Source organism: Hyla sarda, chromosome 6, assembly GCF_029499605.1.
Source record: "Hyla sarda isolate aHylSar1 chromosome 6, aHylSar1.hap1, whole genome shotgun sequence".
Classification (NCBI taxonomy): domain Eukaryota; kingdom Metazoa; phylum Chordata; class Amphibia; order Anura; family Hylidae; genus Hyla; species Hyla sarda.
Genome location: NC_079194.1, coordinates 63,368,349 through 63,388,116, shown reverse-complemented (window position 1 = coordinate 63,388,116; position 19,768 = coordinate 63,368,349). Strand labels below are relative to the sequence as shown.

Below are 19,768 nucleotides of genomic sequence, written 5' to 3'. Positions count from 1 at the left end.
GAAACCTCAAGGTAAGGCCCAAATCAAAACTACTTCTTCTGGTCATTCTTCAAGAATCTCCCGTATGGTGGAAGTTCATGCCCCGGCGGAGAAGGCTACAATACCTTGACAGAACCCTACCTACCAGGATTCATCTACCCATCTGAGGTTGGGTTCACATCACGTTTTTGCCATACTGTTTTCAATCAATTTTTCTAAAGAAACCCGTATGGCCAAAAAACAGATGGAACAGTATGGGAAAAAGTAAACCGTATACTGTTTTTAAAAGTCCATACAGTTCCGTCCGTTTTTATTTTATTTTTTTTAAAACATACGTTTTTGAAAATGTTGTCCATTTTTAATGGTAGGGGTGTTGGGTGGGGACTTTAGGATGAAAATGCGCATGTGCAAAGTAAGAACCGTAAACAGTTTGCGTTTCCCATTGACCTCCATGTTAAAAAAAATGTATGCGGTAGCAGTACGGTTTTTAAACCGGAGACAAAACCAGGGTCAACTACGGTTTTGAGTACGGGAGAAAACAGTATTGCAAGCAAACCGTACGCAACCAGATGCCTCCGGTTTTCAATTATTTGTCTATCTACAGGGTGGGCCATTTATATGGATACACCTTAATAAAATAGGAATGGTTGGGGATATTAACTTCCTGTTTGTGGCACATTAGTATATGTGAGGGGGGAAACGTTTCAAACTTATTGGGAATTTCACAAGAAAAACAATGATGTGCTTGGTTTTAACGTAACTTTATTCTTTCATGAGTTATTTACAAGTTTCTGACCACTTATAAAATGTGTTCAATGTGCTGCCCATTGTGTTGGATTGTCAATGCAACCCTCTTCTCTATATACTGCTATATACTACTATATACACTGCAGGAGAAATGCTAGCACAGGCTTCCAGTATCCGTATACACTGCTATATACTACTATATACACCGCAGGAGAAATGCTAGCACAGGCTTCCAGTATCTGTATACACTGCTATATACTACTCTATACACCTCAAGAGAAATGCTAGCTCAGGCTTCCAGTATCCGTATACACTGCTATATACTACTATATACACCGCAGGAGAAATGCTAGCACAGGCTTCCAGTATCTGTATACACTGCTATATACTACTATATACACCGCAGGAGAAATGCTAGCACAGGCCTCCAGTATCTGTATACACTGCTATATATACTACTATATACACCGCAGGAGAAATGCTAGCACAGGCTTCTAGTATCCATATACACGGCTATATACTACTATATACACCACAGGAGAAATGCTAGCACAGGCTTCCAGTATCCGTATACACTGCTATATACTACTATATACACCGCAGGAGAAATGCTAGCACAGGCTTCCAGTATCCGTATACACTGCTATATACTACTATATACACCGCAGGAGAAATGCTAGCACAGGCTTCCAGTATCCGTATACACTGCTATATACTACTATATACACCGCAGGAGAAATGCTAGAACAGGCTTCCAGTATCTGTATACACTGCTATATACTACTATATACACCGCAGGAGAAATGCTAGCACAGGCTTCCAGTATCCGTATACACTGCTATATACTACTATATACACCGCAGGAAAAATGCTAGCACAGGCTTCCAGTATCCGTATACACTGCTATATACTACTATATACACCGCAGGAGAAATGCTAGCACAGGCTTCCAGTATCCGTATACACTGTTATATACTACTATATACACCGCAGGAGAAATGCTAGCACAGGCTACCAGTATCCGTAGTTTCAGGTGCTGCACATTTCGTATCTTCACAGCATAGACAATTGCCTTCAGATGACCCCAAAGATAAAAGTCTAAGGGGGTCAGATCGGGAGACCTTGGGGGCCATTCAACTGGCCCACGACGACCAATCAACTTTCTAGGAAACTGTTCATCTAGGAATGCTTGGACCTGACACCCATAATGTGGTGGTCACCATCTTGCTGGAAAAACTCAGGGAACGTGCCAGCTTCAGTGCATAAAGAGGGAAACACATCAAGTGAATTGGTCGTCGTGGGCCAGTTGAATGGCCCCCAAGGTCTCCCGATCTGATCCCCTTAGACTTTTATCTTTGGGGTCATCTGAAGGCAATTGTCTATGCTGTGAAGATACGAGATGTGCAGCACCTGAAACTACGGATACTGGAAGCCTGTGCTAGCATTTCTCCTGCGGTGTATATAGTAGTATATAGCAGTGTATACGGATACTGGAAGCCTGTGCTAGCATTTCTCCTGCAGTGTATATAGTGGTATATAGCTGTGTATACGGATAATGGAAGCCTGTGCTAGCATTTCTCCTGCAGTGTATATAGTAGTATATAGCAGTGTATACGGATACTGGAAGCCTGTGCTAGCATTTCTCCTGCGGTGTATGTAGTAGTATATAGCAGTGTAGACGGATACTGGAAGCCTGTGCTAGCATTTCTCCTGCGGTGTATATAGTAGTATATATAGCAGTGTATACGGATACTGGAAGCCTGTGCTAGCATTTCTCCTGCGGTGTATATAGTAGTATATATAGCAGTGTATACGGATACTGGAAGCCTGTGCTAGCATTTCTCCTGCGGTGTATATAGTAGTATATATAGCAGTGTAGACGGATACTGGAAGCCTGTGCTAGCATTTCTCCTGCGGTGTATATAGTAGTATATATAGCAGTGTATACGGATACTGGAAGCCTGTGCTAGCATTTCTCCTGCGGTGTATATAGTAGTATATAGCAGTGTATACAGATACTGGAAGCCTGTGCTATCATTTCTCCTGCGGTGTATATAGTAGTATATAGCAGTGTATACGGATACTGGAAGCCTGTGCTAGCATTTCTTCTGCGGTGTATATAGTAGTATATAGCAGTGTATACAGATACTGGAAGCCTGTGCTAGCATTTCTCCTGCGGTGTATATAGTAGTATACAGCAGTGTATACGGATACTGGAAGCCTGTGCTAGCATTTCTCCTGCGGTGTATATAGTAGTATACAGCAGTGTATACAGATACTGGAAGCCTGTGCTATCATTTCTCCTGCGGTGTATATAGTAGTATATAGCAGTGTATACGGATACTGGAAGCCTGTGCTAGCATTTCTCCTGCGGTGTATATAGTAGTATATAGCAGTGTATACAGATACTGGAAGCCTATGCTAGCATTTCTCCTGCGGTGTATATAGTAGTATATAGCAGTGTATACGGATACTGGAAGCCTGTGCTAGCATTTCTCCTGCGGTGTATATAGTAGTATATAGCAGTGTATACAGATACTGGAAGCCTGTGCTATCATTTCTCCTGCGGTGTATATAGTAGTATATAGCAGTGTATACGGATACTGGAAGCCTGTGCTAGCATTTCTCCTGCGGTGTATATAGTAGTATATAGCAGTGTATACAGATACTGGAAGCCTATGCTAGCATTTCTCCTGCGGTGTATATAGTAGTATATAGCAGTGTATACGGATACTGGAAGCCTGTGCTAGCATTTCTCCTGCGGTGTATATAGTAGTATATAGCAGTATATGGAGAAGAGGGTTGCATTGACAATCCAACACAATGGGCAGCACATTGAACACATTTTATAAGTGGTCAGAAACTTGTAAATAACTCATGAAAGAATAAAGTTACGTTAAAACCAAGCACATCATTGTTTTTCTTGTGAAATTCCCAATAAGACTGATGTGTCACATGACCCTCTTCCTATTGAAAAAACAAAAGTTGGATTCAAAATGGCCAACTTCAAAATGGCCGCCATGGTCACCACCCATCTTGAAAAGTTTCCCCCCTCACATATACTAATGTGCCACAAACAGGAAGTTAAGATCACCAACCATTTTATTAAGGCGTATCCATATTAAATGGCCCACTCTGTATACGGTTCAATACGGTTCCATACTTTTTCAATAATGAAAACGTACACGGGAAACGTACTTGAAAAACGTGGTGTGAATCCACCCTTACAGTATTAATCCGTGTGGTGAAAGCACCACCAGTCTCAGCAAGGCAACAGGGCTCCCAATGGATTACACTGCATCCTCTCTCCCAAAACCAACTGTCCGTGTAATACCATCTGCACCCTGCTCAGTAAAGACAATTATCCATAACCTGACGTCGGGGTGTTCATTTACTCCCCATGTTTGCCCCAGGAGAAGCTGTCTCCAACCTCGGACTGTGTATAGGCCAACGATGCCCTGGCATCACAAAGTGAAAAGATATTTCTCCTAGCACCCCGTGGCTACCACACAGTCACTGAGCCGGGTAGCCAGATATGTGACAGCCCCCTAACCACTCTCTATTTTAGGCTTTGTTCACACCACAATTTTGCAATACAGTTCCTGTATCAGGTTTTTGATTAAAAAAAAACAAAAAAAAAAAAAAACGGATTCCTCAAAACCGGACTAAACTATCAAAACGTGTGTATAAATTTTAATCCGTATACGGTTGAAAAATGATGTCCGGTTATATCCGTTTTTTTAAAGAAAAAACGTATACATTTGTTACTTTTCATTCCATAATGAACAAAGTTTCACATTTTTGATTGACATTCCAAGAAAAAACTGTGCAAAGTCAAAAACCGTATGGAACCGTACGCACATACGGTTCTGTACGGTTCCCACTGACTCCCATGTTTAACCCCTTAAGGACCAGGGGGTTTTCCGTTTTTGCACTTTCGTTTTTTCCTCCTTACCTTTAAAAAATCATAACCCTTTCAATTTTGCACCTAGAAATCCATATTATGGCTTATTTTTTGCGCCACCAATTCTACTTTGTAATGACGTCAGTCATTTTACCCAAAAATCTACGGCGAATCGGAAAAAAAAAATCATTGTGAGACAAAATTGAAAAAAAAAAAAAAAAAAAAACTGTTTTGTAACTTTTGGGGGCTTCTGTTTCTACGCAGTAATTTTTTCGGAAAAAATGACACTTTTTATTCTGTAGGTCCATACGGTTAAAATGATCCCCTACTTATATAGGTTTGATTTTGTCGTACTTCTGAAAAAAGTCATAACTACATGCAGGAAAATTTATAAGTTTAAAATTGTCATCTTCTGACCCCTATAACTTTTTTATTTTACTGCGTATGGGCCGGTATGAGGACTAATTTTTTGCGCCGTGATTGATGTTTTTAGCAGTACCATTTTTGTATTGATCGGACTTGTTGATCACTTTTTATTCATTTTTTCATTATATAAAAAAGTAACCAAAAATACACTATTTTGGACTTTGGAATTTTTTTGCACGTACGCCATTGACCGTGCGGTTTAATTAACAATATATTTTTATAATTCGGACATTTCCGCACGCGGCGATACCACATATGTTTATTTACATTGTTTTTTTTAAATGGGAAAAGGGGGGTGATTCAAACTTTTAATAGGGAAGGGGTTAAATGATCTTTATTCACTTTTTTTTCCCCTTTTTTTTTTTGCAGTGTTATAGCTCCCATAGGGACCTATAACACTGCAATCACTGATCTTTATCATTGATCACTGGTTTCTCATAGGAAACCAGTGATCGATGATTCTGCCGCTTGACTGCTCATGCCTGGATCTCAGGCACTGAGCAGTCATTCAGCGATCGGACACCAGGCGGCAAGGTAGGAGACCCTCCTCGTGTCTAACAGCTGTTCGGGACGCCGCGATTTCGCCGCGGCCATCCCGAACAGCTCCCTGAGCTAACTGGCATGGTTTCACTTTCACTTTAGACGCAGCGTTCTGCCGCGCGCTATTAGCCACGGGTCCCGGTCGCCGGGCCCGACCCTTTATAGAGCGGGAATGGACTCAGGACGTACTGGTAAAATAGTATACATTTCACTACGGTTTTTCACCTGGACCAAAAACTGTGGTAGGCTACAGTTTTGGGTACAGGAAAAAAAAACTGACAAAACCATACAGGGTGCAAAATGGACACAACCGGATGCATCTTTTGGTATATAGTTTTCAATGGAGAGTCAATGCATACGGTTTCCAATACTGTTGCGTACGGTTTTCAAATTGAAAATTTATATGGGAACTGTATTGCAAAAACGTGGTGTGAACCCAGCCTTAAAGGGGTACTCCGGTGGAAAAAATTTTTTTTTAAATCAACTGGTGCCAGAAAGTTAAACAGATTTGTAAATTACTTCTATTAAAAAATCTTTATCCTTCCAGTACTTTTTAGCAGCTGTATGCTACAGAGGAAATTATTTACTTTTTTTGTCTTGTCCACAGTGCTCTCTGCTGACACCTGATGCTCGTATTAGGAACTGTCCAGAGCAGGAGAAAAATCCTCATAGCAAACCTATGGTGCTCTGGACAAGACAAAAAAAAATTAATTCAAAAAGCATTTCCTCTGTAGCATACAGCTGCTAATAAGTACTGGAAGGATAAAGATTTTTTAATAGAAGTAATTTACAAATCTGTTTAACTTTATGGCACCAGTTCATTTAAAAAAAATAAATAATTAAAATTTAAAAAAAAAAAAAGGTTTTCCACCAGAGTACCCCTTTAAGGAAATGTGGAACCTGAAAAGGGACCCCATCTGTCAACTAAAGGCAAGAAAGCCTGATGAAGCAGCTGTGCTGTGAAACACGTTGCATTATGGGTGAATAAACGTTTGGTCCTACTACCTAGCTGTTGAGCGCCTTTGTATCCCATCCACACCTTGGAGTTCTGTTTTTGTCATATAACTAAAGGCTAGAGGGAGAGGTAGCTGTTGGCTGTCAGCTTGGCATAACCGAATATGGTGTATGTGCATAGTAGGGGTGTGAATCGCCAAGAATTTGGCGATACGATTCAGAAGTGGATCCATAAGGGAGGAGAAGTACAAGTCCTTCCTCTATATGTCCCATTCCTTTTGAATCCACCTCTGACTTTGGCTCAAAACTGCAACGGCAGATATCCAAAAACTGCCAGAAAAAAAACAAGTGGAAACTTAGCCTTAGATTCCTCAGACAGATGAATAGAGTTCTATTGAACTCCATTGATCTAGCCCACCAGGGAGCGTTCACAGATCACTTTAGACGCCACTGTCAGCTTTGACAGTGGCGATCTAAAGGGTTAATAGCCAGAAGCAGCGATCGCCACATGCTGGCTATTAGCGGCGGCCCCCCGGCTACTGAAAACAGCCGGGGGCTGCAGAGTATGGAGCGGGCAGGAGTCCGGAGCCCGCTCCATACACCCCTTTGAGCGCCGCATGCTTGATATTAGCGACGGCGTTGCATCAGTGGCCCCCGGCTACTGAAAACAGCCGGGGGCTGCAGAGTACGGAGCGGGCACGAGTCGGGAGCCCGCTCCATACACCCAGAGCGACGCCGCGTCAGATCCAGCCCTGCTTGCACGAGCCGGAAAAATTCACCTGCCCGGCTCCACAAATGTGGAATTTGTATCTCCTGACGCCCGGGACATGCTGTTCCGGGCGTCAGAAGATACAAATTCCACATCCCGAAAAAGATCGATTCTAAAATATTTTGAATCGATTCAGTTTTGCCAAATGAAAAATCGCGATAATTGATTTTTTTCTTACATCCCTAGTGCATAAGTTCCTTAATGTAGACAACGCCTTTTAGGAAGACAATAGGGCACATCTATTGCTCTATTACTTGTATTACCTCCCATTATACAGAGCAATTCCTACTCTATCCACAGAAAAATGGCAACAAAAGGAAAACAGAGGCAAGGGATGGTGGACAGGGCTGTGCATCATCTAAAGGGTCACTCACGTTCTTAGGCCATCTCCAGTATAGTCCACGCAGTCTAGAGGCCCTATCATACCGGATAATGCAGTGGAAACATACAGCAAATCCTGGAAACCTATGGAACAATAACAAGGTTACAACAAACACTGGAACAAAAGCTCACAGAAAGTAAAGCAGAAAAGCCAACAAATAAAGAGCCCTCAAATGAATAAAGAGCAGAGAGAAAAGCGAAGAAAAACCAAAAATCATAAAAACTTATTCTAGCAGAGAGATTGACAGAAGGGAACATTATATAGTGAGGCTCCCATATAGAACATATCTAAACGTATCAGACCTAGCATAGAATTCTTAAAAAGAAAGCTTACGAAGAAGAAATGATCGTGAAATAAAAGACAACGGATTCCCACATCACAGGCTGAAAACACAGAAAGAGAACCTGGAAAAATAAAAAGGAGCGGCAGAGGTTTATAAAGGAAGCTTGCAAAAAGGAGAAGGTGGAGGCACATGGAGTCAGGGTCAAGTCATCACCATCATTGGGAACTCAGAACCGTAAGAAGAGGTCAACATTTGAGTTAAAGGGGTCTCTGAGTTTCCCCATAAAATTTGACATTCTCTAGGGCAGTGTTTCCCAACCAGGGTGCCTCCAGCTGTTGCAAAACTACAACTCTCAGCATGCCCAGACAGCCTTTGGCTGTCCGGGCATGCTGGGAGTTGTAGTTTTGCAACAGCTGGAGGCACCCTGGTTGGGAAACACTGCCCTAGAGATATGCCAAAAGTTTTGATCAGTCGGGGTCTGTGAGTTCAGCCCAATCACAAGAACAAGCCAGGTACAGAGTACTCAGTACGTTCTCTCCTGGCTGTGCCACGAGACAAACACAAAGTGAGTCTATGGGGCTGTCTCAGGGCACGTGCACAGAGAATCGGGAGAAGCAGCACTCAGCCAAGCTCCACTCCCCCCTACTAGAGATTAGTCAGGGTCTAAACACTCGGACCCCAACCATGTCAAAAATTTTTGGAAAAAAACTCAGGTACCTTTTTATAAGGGGTACTCTACTGGAAAACATTTTTTTTATTTATTTTTTTATTAACTGGTGCCAGAAAGTTAGAGATTTGTAAGTTACTTCTATTAAAAAAAATCTTAATCCTTCCAGTACTTATCAGCTGCTGTCATGCTGTTATCCACAGGAAGTTCTTTTCTTTTTGAATTTCCTTTCTGTCTGACCACAGTGCTCTCTGCTGACACCTCTGTCCATTTTAGGAACTGTCCAGCGTAGGAGCAAATCCCCATAGAAAACCTATCCTGCTCTGAACAGTTCCTAAAATGAACAGAGGTGTCAGCAGAGAGCTAATAAGTACTGGAAGGATTAAGATTTTTTTTTATAGAAGTAATTTACAAGTCTGTTGAACTTTCTGGCACCACATGATTTAAAAAACAAAAACAGAAAACTATATATATATATATATATATATATATATATATATATATATATATATATATATACATACATACATACATACACATACATACACACACACACACACACATATATATATATAAATATATATGTTTTCCAGTGGAGTATCCCTTTAAGTGAATGAGTTGCAAGCTTTGAGTTGCCAGTAGTGTTGACTGCAGAAGGGAGGATTTTTGCAGGAGACAGGCAGGTTACCTATGCTGCTAGTTCTGTCCACTGGGGGCGCTGTAGTGGGGGAGGATGCAGCTGGTAGAAACTGGGTGTCTGGGGGAAAACAGCGCTCTGCTCCTACGTTATAAAGCATGTCGAGTAGAACCTTGCGATTGGATCCTTAAAAAAGGTGAAGGGGGAGAAATAACATCACATATGGATGGATGGATCCAATGGTAATGGAAAACGTGAGCTGTCATTCATGCAACTGAAGAGGATTACGGAAAGAAATCGGTTATAAAACACGAATACTACAATAAATACTACAGTAAAGCATTGAATGAAATGAAAAAAGAAATGTGATTAGCTTAGATGCTTTGTAAAACAAGTAAAATGCATTGAAGGGGTTATCCAAAGGTTAAAAGGAGATGTCCGGCCCAGACTTTTTCTATTTCTTCCTGCCCGGGCTGCAAAAAAAGACAAAACAAACTTTCACTTACCTCCAAATGTTCCCCCGGAGCTCCGCAACAGCTGATCGGTCGGCCTGGCTGTCTGCTTCCTACTTCCTTTAGCCAGGTACGTCACACGGCACTTCAGCCTATCACTGGCCGCAGCAATGTCCCGCCTAGGCCGGTGATAGGCTGAAGAGCCGTGTGACATACCTGGCTAAAGGAAGTAGGAAGCAGACAGCCTGGCCGACCGATCAGCTGTTGCGGAGCTCCGGGGGAACATATGGAGGTAAGTGAAAGTTTGTTTTGTCTTTTTTTGCAGCCCGGTCAGGAAGGAAAAGTCTGCACTGCACTGGATATCTCCTTTAAGACTTATTACAGACTGCTGGGACCCCCCCGAATTGCTAGAAAAGAGGTCCCTTGATGCCTGACAAAGGAGCGGCAGAGTGCATGGGACTCTTGAAGATAGTAGAGTTCAGCGCACGGCAATGTTGAGCTGTCCCATAGGGAGTGAATAGAGCAAATGCCGGGCATGCTCTCTGCCACTCCTCTCACTTGGGAAACATGGCACCAGCATTACTGTGATCAGTAGGGATTGAAGGAGTCTTCAGAAACAATTACCAGGTTTCCATAGAGTTATGGTCTCAACATACAATGGTCTGCCTGGAACAGATTAAAGGGGTTATCCACCATAAGGTGATTTTAGTACGTACCTGACAGAACTGCATTTCCTGTTGCATTTTGTTCTCTAAACTACACATCCCACAGTTCCATGCTTGCAAGTATGAAATCACTTTCCTTTCTCCCACACATCAGCCACCCCACCCATTGAAACACAATGTTTTCTAACCAGGGGGCCTACAGCTGTTGCCAAATTGAAGCAGGACAGGCTCCCTCTGATCACCTGACTAGTGAGGTCAGGTCTCGATGCACTGAAACCTGGGAAATCCCGAGACATGAGTAATTTTGTATGCTGTTAAAAATAAATATTTGGGCTATAATCACAGAAGAATTGTGATATATTATATTATGAACTACACTAACTTTACAGCCCCTGTAGCATAGTCAAATAAAAAGAATTCCTTAAATACCCCTTTAATATTGTAACTTGAGGGACCACTGTAAATGCATGAAGCTTAGACACTAAATGTATTTGCTTTATCCCCTGTAGTCAAGTTGGTATAATTTGCATAAATTTTGAAGCAAAATCAGTTTTAACTTACACATCAATTGAAAATCTGCTTAGACACATGGCTAAATTGGGGAGGAATGTATATCACTGTATACTTAGGCAGCCTGAGCATCCAGGATTCTGGGGTACGTCAGCCATACCAATCTTTACCCAGTTTTTCCATGTTTAATTATGGTAAAATGCTCTTTAAAGGATTATGGTCATTTGTTAAAACTTGACATGTGCACACAAACATGTTGAAAAGTTTTGCTCAATCAGGGTCACAGTGCTGAGACCCCCACTGATCTCTAGATAGAGATGGGAAAAGCATGTGTCAGTGCAGTGAGTACCTCCCATCTATATCTAGAGGAGATCGGTAGGAGTCTCCGAGACCCCGACCAATGAAAACTTTTGACATGTCATACAGTTTTTATAAAGGACAGAAATGATTTGATATCTAGAACCTAGTTTTTGATACGAGTAGAAAACCCTTTTTTTTTTTTTTCAGACTCATGCTGGAGTCCTAAATCTCAGACTGCAGTCGGGACACAGACAAGCTCAGCACTGCTCCCTGCCCGTCAATCAGACAGGCAGGAGCCAGCACTGTGCTCATAGCATAGCAGGGCATACTCCTGACTCTGCCTTACTGCATGCCCTCATTCATTTTACTATCTTAGCTCCAATCTTTCTTCTTTCTGCACATGCAGTTGTAAACAGAGAGGAGAAGATTCAGAGCTGCCAACTGAGCTTGTTTGTGTCCCGGCTGCAGGTTTAGGACTCCAGCATGAGTCTGAAATCTATAAAAAGGGATTGCAGCCAGGACTGGTAGGGAGACCTCTAGTGGTCATTTTTTCAAAGTGGAAAATTAAATAATAACATGCAATTGGAAAGTTATTCTGCATACATTAATCTATAATATATCAAAAGTTTTATTGATGAAAGGTACCCTTTAAGAGTCGGACACTGACTTACAGGGTAGTTACCTTTAGGGGGCACTAGAGAGCACTTTTTTTCCTCTGGAGAAGCAGATTTGCATGCTTTTCCCATGGAGCATTGCCTATGTGTCTCCATACTTTCATCTGGATCGCCTCAATGAGAACCAGCACTCAGAGCTAGATAGTGGTCAAATATACATGGTTCACCATTATACAAATGTGTTACCTTTGCTTGACCTGGCCGCAAGGAGTCCTGGTGTTTCACCAAAATCATTTGCCTGCTCCACATCTGCCCCAAAAACCATAAGGGCTTTGATAAGCTCCAGATGATCTTTCTGTTGAGGAATAGAACATGTAGATGACATTTCTTCACTCTTTTCCTACTGCTTTGGGTGCTGAGTTAATATTATTTCAACAAAAAATGTAATTTAGAAGTCATTGGTTTTAGGTTGGATGTCACCTACCAGATATTTATGCTCAGTTTTGCCTAGCACAGTCTTTTTCCAACCAGGGTGCCTCCAGCTGTTACAAAACTACAACTCCCAGCATGCCCGGACAGCCAACGGCTGTCCGGGCATGCTGAAAGTTGTAGTTTTGCAACAGCTGGAGGCACCCTGGTTGGGAAACACTGGCCTAGCAGCTATTCAGGGACATCCGTTGTCTACAAAGAGAAAAGTAAGAGAGCACTGCCACCTAGTGGCTAAAAGCTATGGTAAAAGATTATGCAAACCATAGAAACAAAGAAATGTGTCGTCAGATAAGAGCTCATCTAGTCTGCCCTATAAACTGAATCCTATCAATAGTCCCTGGCCCTATTTTATATGAAGGATAGCCTTATACCTATCTTATATGAAGGATAGCCTTATACCTATCCATATCTTATAAGAAGGATAGCCTTATGCCTATCCCATGCATGCTTAAACTCCTTCACTGTATCTGCAGCGACCACCTCTGCAGGAAGGCTATTCCATGCATCCACTACTCTCTCAGTAAAGTAATACTTCCTGATATTACTGAAGAAACCCTTCCCCTCTAATAGAAAATGATGTCCTCTTGTGGTAGTTTTTCTTCTTTTAACCCCTTAAGGACCCGGGGTTTTTCCGTTTTTTGCATTTTCATTTTTTCCTCCTTACCTTTAAAAATCATAACTCTTTCAATTTTGCACCTAAACATCCATATGATGGCTTATTTTTTGCACCATCAATTTTACTTTGTAATGACCTCAGTCATTTTACCCAAATAGCTACGAAATGAAGAAAAAAAAATCATTGTGCGCCAAATTGAAGAAAAAACACAATTTTGTAACTTTTGGGGGCTCTGTTTCTACGCAGTGCATTTTACGGTAAAAATTACACCTTCACTGCTGATGACTTGTTGCTGTATCTTCCCTCTCCCGTTTCCTCCCTCCCGGCGCTCAAAGACACCCTACGTAGGTACTCTTACTTTAGTAACACCGGGTGAAAAAGGAAAAGAGTGTAGCGATGAACATTACTCTGCCCCCGGACGTGCTGTTGACCCTTCGCCGAATGTAGCCTTTTAGATGGTCTTCCTCCTCCATTAAATACCTGGGGGTACATGTACCTGCTGACCTAACCCAAACGTTCTCCCTCAATTTCCAGCCCCTATTGACGGCCATAGAGAGGGACTTGACTAAATGGTCCAGGGGTACCTTTTCCTGGTTGGGCAGAGCGAACATTCTAAAAATGAATGTGCTACCTCGTTTTCTATATCGGTTCCAAACCATCCCCCTGGCCCTGCCCCTGACCTTTTTTGAGAAATTGGATTCATTGGTGCGATTCTTCGTTTGGGCGGATCGGCCGGCGAGGATAGCCAATTGGATACTGACGAGACGGAAGCAATCTGGGGGTCTGGCAATCCCTGACTGCAAAGCATCTTATATCGCAGCCTCACTGTCGCATTTCTTGGACTTCTTTCATGGTCGATCCGCCAAGCGATGGGTGGCAGTAGAATTAGCAGACTTGAACTTTGAGATGCTATCTGTCCCTTGGTTACCACCCAATACAATTACCATGTGGGACCTTCACTGATTCCCCTGGGTGTCTCGGGAACTGTTCACAGTTTTTAAGAGGTTCCTTCGTAATACGTCCCTCTTCTCTCCAGATGGCCCTTTGGTGCCAGTACTGAACAATCCCAGATTCCCACCGGGAATGTCCAGCTCCACTTTTTTGGGCCTTTCACACCCGCCTTCTCTGCTTCTACAGGGGCTTCTAGAGGGGACTCTGCTTCGCTCGTATGAAGCTCTGGTCCCGCCCCACCTTCATACCACGGCCAGATACCGTCAGTCTCTACAGCTTAAACACTTTGTGGAGACTGAGGGTAGAAGCCTCAGGTTGAATAGGCCACTACTCCGCTTTGAGAGTTTGTGCACTTCCCCCTCTCCGCCTATCAAATCTGTATCCCAAATATATGGCCTCTTGCTGGAAGAGATGTCCAACAACTTGCCCACTTACACTGGGGCATGGGAGAAGAAGCTGCATACCACAATCACCCCGTCGGACTGGACCACGGCCTTCAGCATGTGTCATAAAATCGATTTCTTGTAGATCCCAAGAGACTAACTTCAAGCTCCTCTCCAGGTGGTACAGGGTGCCCTCTGTCTTACATAAGATGTACCCAGCGACCTCAAACTTATGCTGGCGCTGCGGGACTGAAGAGGGTACTGTGGCCCATGTCTGGTGTTCGTGTTCCGGTCTGACCTCCTTTTGGGCAACGGTGGTGTCCCGTATTGAGACTATTTCAGGAGTATCGTTCCGCAATGACCCGAAAGTGCTACTCCTGTCTAGAATTTCAGTATCTCGTAGAAACCCCTCCAGACTGTTGGCAAATTTCCTGCTGACGGCGGCCCGAACGGTTATACCGAGGTAATGGAAGGATGTCCACCCCCCCTCCCTCACTGACTGGTACAAAGAGGTTCTTTTCATATACCGCATGGAGGACTTGATGGCTGACTCCTCAAGACGCAATGACAAGTTTATAGCCATATGGCATTCCTGGCTAGCCTTTTTGGAGACACCCCAATACAGAGTGGGTTGAATACACTCCCCTTTTACATTACATTACCGCTCCCCCCTCCCCTCCCCCCTCCCCTCCCCCCCCCCTTATACACCTGTGACTGCCCCCCCCCCTCTCCCTTACTGTTGTGCTCTGATGTACTTTGAGACGAACTCTTGATGACGACTTAGATGGTGGGCTTGTCAGAGGTGGCGGACGGGGACTCTGAGGTTGGTACTACTTCTTTGCTATGTTCTCCCTCTTTTGCTTATAATCCCTTCTTTTTCATCCTCTGTTTACTCCTCTGTTCTCTCCCCCTCTTTCGATACTGTAGATATGCCCTCATTGCGATAGCTATTGTCATTAGCCAGTTTTTCCTCAAGAATATGAACGGAAAACTTGTTTAGCTACTCAGGAAGCATACGCAGTAGCTTACGTTATTTTTATTTATATTTTTTGGTATGATATGTTATGGTCCTTATTTACGATGGCTTTTCTTGACTGTACTGTGTGTAAACTCCTTCAATAAACTTTGTTTGAATATAAAAAATAAAATAAAAATGACACCTTATCTTTATTCTGTAGGTCCATACGATTAAAATGATACCCTACTTATATAGGTTTGATTTTGTCGTACTTCTGGAAAAAATCATAACTACATGCAGGAAAATGTATACGTTTAAAATTGTCATCTTCTGACCCCTATAACTTTTTTATTTTTCCGTGTACGGGCCGGTATGAGGGCTCTTTTTTTGCGCCGTGATCTGAAGTTTTTAGTGGTACCATTTTTGGATTGATTGGATTTTTTTATCGCTTTTTATAAATTTTTTCATGATATAAAAAGTGACCAAAAATACGTTATTTTGGACTTTGGAATTCTTTTTTGCGCGTACGCCATTGATCGTGCAGTTTATTTAACAATATATATTTGTATAATTCGGACATTTCCGCACGTGGCAATACCACGTGTTTATTTTTATTTACACTTTTTTTTTTTTTTTTTAATGGGAAAAGGGGGATGATTCCTACTTATTAGGGAAGGGGTTAAATGATCTTTATTAACTTTTTTTTTTTTTCCCTTTTTTTGGGCATTGTTATAGCTCCCATAGGGGACTATAACACTGCACACATGATCTTTTACATTGATCATTGTTATCCCATAGGATAACATTGATCAATGATTCTGCCACTTGACTGCTCACGTCTGGATCTCAGGCACAGAGCAGTCAATCGGCGATCGAACACACAGGAGGAAGGTAGGGGCCCTCCTTGTGTCCTCCAGCTGTTCGGGCGGCGGTCCCGAACAGCCCACTGAGCTAGTCGGGGGTAGTTTACTTTCACTTTAGACGCGGCGATCAACTTTGAACGACGCGTCTAAAGGGTTAAGTGCTGCACGCTATTAGCCACGGATCCCGGCCATTGTTAGAGCCCGTGGCCCCGCATTATAGAAAAGGGAGCAGACCCAGGGCGTACAGGTACGCCCTGTGTCCTTAATGGGTTAAATATGCTCTCCTCCTTTACCGTGTTGATTCCCTTTATGTATTTAAAAGTCTCTATCATATCCCCTCTGTCTCTTCTTTCTTCTATACATGTTACGGTCCTTTAACCTTTCCTGGTAAGTTTTATCCTGCAATCCATGTACTAGTTTAGTATCTTTTTTGAACTCTCTCTAGAGTATCTATATCCATCTGGAGATACGGCCTCCAGTACTGCACACAATACTCCAAGTGAGGCCTCGCCAGTGTTCTGTACAGCATCATGAGCACTTCTCTCTTTCTACTGCTTATACCTCTCCCTATACATCCAAGCATTCTGCTAGCGTTTCCTGCTGCTCTATTACATTGTCTTCCTACCTTTAAGTCTTCTGAAATAATTACTCCTAAATCCCTCTCCTCAGATACTGAGGTCAGGACTGTGACAAATATTCTATAATCTGCCCAAGGGTTTTTACGCCCCAGGTGCATTATCGTGCACTTATCCACATTAAATTTCAGTTGCCAGATTTCTGACCATTCTTCTAGTTTGCCTAAATCCTTTTCCATATGAAGTATCCCTCCAGGAACCCTGTTACATATCTTTGTGTCATCAGCAAAAAGACGAAAACCTTACCATCGAGACCTTTTGCATTATCACTAATGAAGATATTAAACAAAATTGATCCCAGTACAGATCCCTGAGGTCCCCACTGGTAACAAGACCTTGCTCTGAATATTCTCCATTGACTACAACCCTCTGTTGTCTGTCACTCAGCCACTGCCTAATCCACTCAACACTATAGGAGTCCAAGCTCAATGACTGTAGTTTATTGATAAGTCTTCATGTGGGAAAGTGTCAAAAGCCTTACTAAAATCTAGATATGCGATGTCTACTGCCCCTCCGCCATCTATTATGTTGGTCACCCAGTCAAAAAAAATCAATAAGATTTGTTTGACATGATCTCCCTGAAGTGAACCCATGTTTTTCATCTTGCAATCCATGGGATTTTAGATGTTCCACAATCCTATCCTTTATAGGGTTTCCATTAATTTCCCCACTATTGATGTCAGACTTACTGGCCTATAGTTGCTTGATTTCTCCCTATTACCTTTCTTGTGAATGGACACGACATTTGCTAATTTCCAATCTTCCGGGACGACTCCTGTTGCCAGTGATTGGTTAAATAAATCTGTTAACGGTTTTGCTAGCTCACTACGAAGCGCTTTTAATAATTTTGGGTGTATCCCATCAGGCCCTTGTGACTTTTCTATTCTTCCCTTTAGACAGAAAACGTAGAACCGCTTCCTCTGTAAAGACACATTCATCAAATGATCCATTAGTCTTCCTCCCTAATTGAGGTCCTTTCCTTCGTTTTCTTCTGTAAAAACTGAACAGAAGTATTTATTGAGGCAGTCGGCTAGCCCTTTATTCTCTTCTACATACCTTCCTTCCTTTGTTTTTAATTTAGTTATTCCTTGTTTTCATTTCCTTTTTTCATTTATATATGTGAAGAATGTCTTATCCCCTTTTTTCACAGACTGAGCTAGTTATTCTCCTGCCTGTGCTTTAGAAGTTCTTATAACTTGCTTGGCCTCTTTCTGCCTAATCTTGTAGATTTCCCCATCTTCATTGCTCTGGGTTTTTTATAATTACCGTACTAAAATGGTAGCTTTTTGTTTTTTATGATTTTGGCCAGTTCTGCTGAGTACCACAGTGGTCTCTTCCTTTTTCTGCTTTTACTGACAAATCTAATGCAATTTTCTGTTGCCTTCAAAAATGCGTCTTTGAAGTAGTCCCATTTCTCCTGGACTCCATGTAATTCGTCCCAGTCTGATAGGGACTCATTTACGACTAATCTCATTTTTAAAAAGTCTGTTTTTTCTAAAATCTAAAACTTTAGTTTTTGTGTGGTGCGATTCCTTCACTGTTCTTATATTAAACCACACTGATTGGTGATCACTAGATCCCAAGCTTTCGTCTACAATATCATATACCAAATCCCCATTTGTGAATACCAAATCCAAAATGTCGTCCCTCCGGGTTGACTCCCCAGTAGGGAATTTAGAATATCTATACTCCTGGCAGAACTTGCTATTTTGGTTTCCAGTTTATATCCGGAAGATTGAAGTCTCCCATAATAACTTCCCCTTTCATTGTCATTCTAGCTATTTCTTCAACTAGAAGAAGACCATCTAATTCTTTAACTTGGTCAGGTGGTCTAAATATCACACCTACACGAGTTACTGCATGATTACCAAACGGCAACATAACCCAAACTGACTATGTTTGCCTCACTAACTTGTATTAGGTTAGATTTTATGCCATCTTTCACATAAAGGGCCACTCCTCCTCCTCTCTTGTCTTCTCTGTCTCTTCTTTATAAAGAGTACCCTGGTATGGTTATGTCCCAGTCATTACTTTCATTAAACCATGTCTCAGTAACAGCCACTAAATCTACATTCTCAGATGACATTATTGACCCAAGTTCATTGATTTTATTACCAAAACTGCGGGCATTTGTAGACAGGACTCTGAGCTTGTCATTTCTTAACCTCTGTGCTACTGACATGTTCTGGCATTGTTTCGGGGGGGGCAATTGGACTCATGTATTTTCACTCTTTTGCCCCCACCCCCTTCCTAGTTGAAATACTCCTTTGCAAATTCTTGGAATTGTAGTACATTAGTTCCTTTGAGAGAAAGATGCAAACCACAGACATACCAATTGCTTAGCAAGCACATTTTTCTATCGCTGAATACTACATAATGCTCCAGTTTAGCTATCAGCTATTGATGGACATAGACATGCAACAGAATTATGCAGAACAAGCTATCAGTCCTGCTCTAGGAATGCAAAAAATTGCAATGGTTTAAATAAAAACTCTATAGATCTTATCTCATTTGAGGAAGTTGCCAGGAAAATCCTGTAGACAAAAGGTCAGCAGAAGATCAAAATCATCAGGACCATTGCGATATATCTAATATCTATTGGCAACGTTACCCTGACTGAATCATGGAAAAACTATAAACTGTTGTTACCTGTGCCAGGTGTGTTCCTGCTATATACAGCCTAATTTGGATCCAAAAAGCAGGGCGATTCAAAGAGACCCCATACAGCAGTGTTCCCCAACCTGTAGAAATACTACAACATCCATCATACCAGTGACAGAACAGCCAACGGTTGGGGAACATGGCCATACAGGGTTAGCTGCAAAACAATGCACTTAGCTATATACTCCATACTGTGCCAGCGAAAGGCATCCCATGGCCCGAGGTAGAGTTCTAAAACAGATCCAGCTATGTATTTATGTGCCTCTCTATTTCTCCACCTGTCCGGAGCTCTGTTCAGGACTCCTTTCTAACTCAAACGCTGAGCACAAATAATGTACGCTCAAGATCAGCAATATATTTAATATTGTGGAGTGCCAGCAAAA

The 19,768-nt window shown here is 42.1% G+C and overlaps 1 protein-coding gene across 3 annotated transcripts in view; it reads right to left on the bottom strand.

Moving 5' to 3' along the window:
- Positions 1-19,768, bottom strand: part of PLA2G6 (phospholipase A2 group VI) — an 83,066-nt gene that overhangs the window by 31,178 nt on the left and 32,120 nt on the right. For 2 of the 3 annotated variants that reach the window (XM_056523938.1, XM_056523939.1), the window contains exons 8-10: positions 12,076-12,184; positions 9,340-9,474; positions 7,694-7,784 (exon numbers count right to left, since the gene is read on the bottom strand). In XM_056523938.1, the coding sequence (XP_056379913.1) occupies positions 7,694-7,784; positions 9,340-9,474; positions 12,076-12,184 (335 nt within the window). The remainder of the gene's footprint in view (positions 1-7,693; positions 7,785-9,339; positions 9,475-12,075; positions 12,185-19,768) is intronic. The other variant, XM_056523940.1, reaches the window with a different exon arrangement.